Source organism: Rhea americana, unplaced genomic scaffold, assembly GCF_003343005.1.
Source record: "Rhea americana isolate MKP2758 unplaced genomic scaffold, rheAme1 scaffold_141, whole genome shotgun sequence".
Classification (NCBI taxonomy): Eukaryota; Metazoa; Chordata; class Aves; order Rheiformes; family Rheidae; genus Rhea; species Rhea americana.
This window is the reverse complement of record NW_028185495.1, coordinates 512,905-519,260: the sequence shown is the minus strand read 5'-3', so window position 1 is coordinate 519,260 and position 6,356 is coordinate 512,905. Positions and strand designations below refer to the sequence as shown.

General features: G+C 39.2%; 1 protein-coding gene across 1 annotated transcript in view; it reads left to right on the top strand.

The window, feature by feature from the left end:
* Nucleotides 1-6,356, top strand: part of ST8SIA4 (ST8 alpha-N-acetyl-neuraminide alpha-2,8-sialyltransferase 4) — a 53,267-nt gene that overhangs the window by 8,610 nt on the left and 38,301 nt on the right. Inside the window, exon 2 of the mRNA XM_085298758.1 lies at nt 316-573. Coding sequence (XP_085154884.1) covers nt 316-573 — 258 coding nt within the window. The remainder of the gene's footprint in view (nt 1-315; nt 574-6,356) is intronic.

The following is a 6,356-nucleotide window of genomic DNA, read 5'->3' as shown; positions in this document are numbered from 1 at the left end:
TCTGTGCAAAGGTTTGTAAAGTATTAATCAAAAATAGTGCTCTTGCTAAGTTTTACAGTCATCTTCTGGTGGTCTTTCAGTGCCTTTAGCTGTATAAAGCGAATGAGCCCTATAACTGGAATATTTGCATGTAATACTGTGATCAGGCCWTTGAATTCTGCCCTAGCAACTTTGCTTTAGCTCTGTTCCTGAGCATGGGAAATAACCTTAGACGGTCTGAAGCTGTCTGCTYTGTACAGCCGGTGCTACTGCCGAATAAACTCAGGGCGAGAGGTGAGCGCTGGGTCTGATCTCTGCCTTTTTGCCGATTGACAGGAAGAACATTCTTCGGTTCTTGGATGCCGAAAGAGATGTCTCGGTGGTCAAAAGCAGCTTCAAGCCGGGAGATGTAATCCATTACGTGCTGGACAGGCGTCGCACCCTAAACATCTCGCGGGATTTGCACAGCCTCCTCCCTGAGGTTTCCCCGATGAAGAACCGGCGRTTTAAAACCTGTGCAGTTGTTGGAAATTCTGGCATCCTTCTGGAGAGCGGATGTGGAAAGGAGATCGATAGCCATGACTTTGTGATAAGGTGAGCTCGCGCCTGCTGTTGCCGATTATAATCTGCTATCTGTTTCTTGGACAAAAGCTATGAGAAATATTTTAATCTGAGACACAAACTTCAGGGATTATTTGAAATTACTGAGGAATTTATCTATCTGAAACAGTACCTTTCCCTGTGAAATTCCCCATATTAAGTATATTCCCATGTGGTTGACAAGAAGAGTCTTTTTTTGCAGTGAAAGTAAAAGAAGGGGCGTGCGCGGAGAGAGCAGAGAGATTGAGGTTACTTGTTTTTTTCTGTTTGTTTTTGTTTGACATGCAGTAATTATTCTGACGGAAGAGTTGGTAGGATAAATGCAAAGCCTTTTTCCAAAATATCCCTTCTTAGCTTTCTTGGCCAATAGACATGGCCTGTTGTAAATTACTGTATTATTTAAGTGCAATATGAGATAAAATTTCAGTGCGATGCATTGGGATTGAACCAGATGGCTACCATTAAGGTAACTGGAGGTCATGCATCTAAATCCCTTCACATTGCTCTAAAAGTGTATCCCTGCAGTTTGGGCAAAWGTGTTCATATGCTTCACCTTTTATTCGTTCTTCACTCAAACATGCGCAATATAATATGTTTGGGTTTCACAGATCAATATGAAATAACAAGAAATAGCTGGCTCATTTGACAGGCTGACATAACATGGATAGCGCAAACTTTAGGCAAGAGATATGTCCTTTTGCTTTTGAAGCAGAAGTTGCAGTTGGTTTGGCTTGAGAAGGGTGAAAYGGTGGTGATGGGAAACCATATAGATTTAGTTGTCAATGCAGATTCCTCRCTTTTCCTTTCCTCGCCTGGAGAAGAGATAGTGATGAAAAAATATCAAAAGGATATGTAAAAGGAAAATTATAGTCCTTCAATTCATAAATCAAAAGAGGAAACACGGCTAAAAGTTGTATTTTGTTTGAAAGGCATAGCAGAAATTGGCTACCAYGTCAATAATGCACCACTCTTTCATTTTTCTTACTTGTGCTGCTTGTGTCACGGCCAGTCTTTCTAATTAGCATGCTTACTGCAGAAGGAGTCCAATATAAATACTACATGTTTCAACCACGTTTAGCTATGGGCATGCTTTCATCCTTTCTCATAGGTTAAACGTATTCCACTTAAAGTACAGAAAAATCTAGATAGTGGATTTTATAGATGAAAATTTTCTTTTAGAAGGTAAAGTCAGGACTGCCATTCAAAAAGGTGCAGTGCAGCAAAGCATGTACTTTCACTTAAACCATGTGCTGAATTCCTTTTGAAGTCATCTCCAAACCATCCCCCGTGTTTTAACTAGTAGTGAAACTAGACAGTGAGACCTGATAGGATTGCTTAACTCATTTGAGCCATGAGGAGTAAAGATATATTTCTTAAGAGACTTGTATATGAATAGGAGATGAATGATGTAGCTTAACAGGGACGTCAGGACGTTAAACCTGCTAATCAGCTATTCAGACTGCAGAGACACCTCTCACATGGTGCATGGCTGCCTGTAATAATCAATATAACAGTTAATTTGAGGATATTCTGCATAATAGCACATTTCTCATGAGGTTCCAGGAGTAGAGTACCAGACCCTACAGTGCATATGGATGGYTTAATACAGTGAGATTTTTGAATTTACAAAACAAACTTTAAACATTATAGAAGTTCAGAGATTCTGTGTAGTTAGACAACATGATATTTACCTACATATKTATGGGTGGGCGATGCGTAAATGCATTCATTCCACTCAACACCTGATGYGCTTCTGGAAAGCGGTTTCCATACGTATAAACTGAGTGCTGCTGGCTGTGTAGACTGATGAACAAAATTTTCAYGATGCTGAATGCATTATACTCAAGTGCTGTGATAAATATGTCGTAGTATTTTGGTTAGATGTATAATTTAGTTGATTTTGATGGTACTACGTGTTCTTTTCCTCTTATGAAAACTGAAACAAAATTGTACGTGTTTGAGAGATTTCTTGGAACAGGAGCATCCTGTGTATGCTAGCTATAACACTAAAGATATCATTAATTTAATGATAAAGTTGATATTGAAGATCTGCTACAGTGAAGAGGATRTGATAGACATCCGCAAGTATTTGCATTATACTACAACGTATGGAATATCCTGAATTTTGAAGCTTCTTTAAAGGTGATCTGAACATGCTAGCAGTAACTGATAAAGACTCAGAATATATGCTTTACCAAGGATGCAAGGAGATGGTCAATACCTGACACTTTAATTGATTTAAACCTGGTAACATCTAGCAGTCTCTGTGAGGGTCATGCAAAATTACTAACAACTGTCCTTTCCTTGAGATACTGAGCATATTTGGTGCCTCTCCTGGACCACCTACAACAGAAAATAATTAGAAGACTTCTATTAAGAAAAATACTTTAAAATAGGCACCTACACTAGAGGCACATAATAAACAAGTCAACGTATAACTGTGGCAGCAAATTTTACAGGGAAAAGAATGCAATTCCTCTCTTTCGACAACACTGAACGTGCTTATATGAGTCATTTTTTGCAAACAAGGTTATGTTTTGTCAGCTTAACCAGATTTACTATATTTACTGAACATTAAAGTAGCTTTTTTGTAAATTACTTCATCACACAAGGCCTTATTTTGTTCTCGTGGATCAGAAATCAAGAGTCTAGGGACATATCTTCTGCTAGGATAAAATGGATTAGTTCCGCAACTTTAGTGAAATCATTCCTCTTTCTTCCRGTGGAAAATCTGACCCAGTCTAGTTAAACTGGAAAGCAAGGAGAATCTCTTTTCTATTAAAAAGAACTGTGCTGGCTGTAAACTCTTCTTCTCATATCACTTTTCTTTCTACCTTTTGAAGTTTTTACACCCTGTTACGTGACTGCTAATCCAGGCACCCCTAGTACTTCCGTGGGGGTGAGCCAAAGCATGCTACGTTTTGACACAATGTCCAGAAAAGGTTGCTGTAGCATTCCAATAATAAATTAGAAGTGCAAAATAGGAGATAAATAAGTTGATTACACACAAGTTCTGTAAACGGCCCGACTCTAGGGCAGGAGCTGCTTTCTCCACAGTGCTGCTCTTCTGCTGTCTCTGCAGCTGGTGGGTCAGCTATGTGGTGCTGCTTCCAGCTGAGATGGAGCAGTGATAACGTCTTACGCTCCCGTTGCCGACGCTTTCTCATGGTAGTGCTGTGTGAGCAGTGTTGCCTATATCAGAACAGATGAACTAGTTAGAGGAAGTGGTAATTTTTGCAATACACTAGTTATGTAGRGCTTCCTGAAATATTTATAATGTTTTTCTGAGATGTTTTGTGAAATAGTAATAGTAAACATTACTAAGAAATGAGTTTGGGATTCTTGGATTCCCAGTAAGTACTGGAGAAAATTCAGTTCAACTTKAGGTTCAGAGTCTAAAAGGTGCTGAAAATCAGTGGAAATCCTGATTATTTTTAATAGAATTCAGTATACTTGTGGGGAACTTTTCAAAAGCAGTATCAAATAGAGTTTGGGAGTTTTTTAGTAAAAAGAAAATCGGTAAATAAGTCGCGGCTCTGCGTGCAGGCAGTGGCGAGCTGAGTGGCGGTGAGCAGCTCTGGTTGGGGTGGGAGAAGGCCAGACCTTGGAACGACGCCGGGGAGATGTGGTGTGGCGGCTGCTTTCTGGGCAGAACGGCTTAAATTTCTGTCTGTCTCCAGATTCTGCAGGTGCCTCAGTCCCTTCTAGTTGTTACTTTCCTCAAAAAAGAAAAAAAAAAGTCATGGCATAAACTAACTTTAACATGTAAGCAGAGAAGGTAAGGAGAGAAGCTGCTGCATCTTCTTTCCTCTGTTTTGTTCCTTCAGTTAATGGGGAAAATGATCATGAATTTGTCAGAAGCATGAGATTTGGATGTTAGTGCACTTGTAATCTGGGATTTTGTTGTTCTTGCTGTTTAGTGGGAACTTGCAAATGTCAGCTTTTATGTTGAAATACTTATTTAATGTGCCTTGCCTGGAGCATAGGCACTGTCACYGTAGAATTGGGTGCACAGAGCTAGCAGATCTACCAAAAGAGAAGCTGCCAGTTTTACAGCCTTGCTTCAGGGTGTGATTCTTACCTGAAAAATGCCATTTGGCTTCATTGGTAGCTCCTTAGACCTTTTTCAACTGCCAAATATGTCTTTTTTTTTTTTTTTTTTTTTTTTTTTTTTTTTGTCCGCTCCCTCTTTTCTTCCTATGAACTGTTACACTACACGAGAATGATAAATAAAATGGGAGCAAAGCCAAAAGATCATCATTTCCAGATGATCTTGCTCGGTGATTTGTTGTACCTCAGAAAGGGGAAGCGTTGGGATGGCTGTTGGGTGTTTCCAAAGCAGTCAGACAGTGAACCTCTCCAAGCTGGCCCAAACTAGGTTCAGAAGACTAAAGAAATGGCAATAAAGGGAGAYGTCTAAATACCATATAAAAATGACCAAAGATTCCAATGTGGTTTCTCAGTATAAATAGATGTCCTGTGAGCATGCAATTCTGGAGCACAGAGGGTTAGCCTGACTCTTTCTGTAATTATCCTGCAAGAAGAGAAATGGAAATGTAGGTAAAATTCCATTTTTCAAGTTGCTATTTCTCACAATACAGATATTTTAATTCAGTAATTTCCCAAGCAGTTTCTATACAAGAAAGAGTTAACTTTCTTTTCTTGTTAGAAAGTTGTAAACCTGCCAGGACTCTGGATTACACGGCAGGCCTGATTCCTCCACATGGCAAAACCCTTGCAAACATAAGAGACAGTAATCTGCAACCTCTTCTCCCAGAAGTTACTGCATCTGCAGCAAGGCTTCTTCACTAATTCACTTCTTCATTGACTGCATTGTGTGGTTAGGAGGTGTGACTTACTCTTCAGGASAGTCTCAGGTTGCCCTTTTTGCACTTCTTCATCTTTGCATATTCAAATTATCCCTTTTTTTTTCCTGCATTCCAGATTCACAACCCCAAAGTGCTTCACCAAAACAATGAAAACAGTCATTTTTCTTTAATTTAATGAAAGTATAATCGAAGTATTTAACACCTTCTGCCATCAGGGAGTTGCTGAACTGTTTTCCACACCATAGCAGCAACACTTTTACAGCCCTGTAGAATAAGCCCTTTATAGGGAATAACGTGTAAAGGTACATGCATGTGAAACGGCAAAAATACCGGTAGTCCAGAAACTACTTCTTTCCATTTCWCTGCTTTTCTGTGATTAAAATCTCATTCTCAATATTTCACAGCTGTAGGTTTTTTCCACCTACTATGCAGAAAAGTTTCAGAGAGATAAATTCCTTTCTTTATTAGGGTGTCAAAGTAACAGTATTGGAAACAAGAGTAACAACTCAGTAATTCATGGCTAATGGTGCAGCAAGAACTCCCAATAAAGAGGTAAATCATGAGTGTTGCTCCTGTCTCTAAGTATTTAACGCCACTTAGACCTTCTCTGTCACTTTGCTSTGCTGCCTCAGCTGAGGATAACTTGCATTTCAGTCATTGGTGTTAAGACGTCAGGAAGGAGGAGTTTAATGGTTATGGGTAGAAGTTCTAGTTGGGGAACAAGAGGGAAGCTTATTAGCAGATGATATTACAAAAATGCGTATTCTTATTAAGGTGAAATCCGTCACACATTCAGGATTCTTGTTGACAAATGAAATTTCAGTTCCCTACCCAGATACTTTTTAAAACATCATGGATCTTTTGGAAGAATCTTTTGCAAATTGGAGTTCACAGTTCCAATTTTGATTCTTCCAGGAGTCTAGATGTGAATCTAAACTTTAAAGTTTG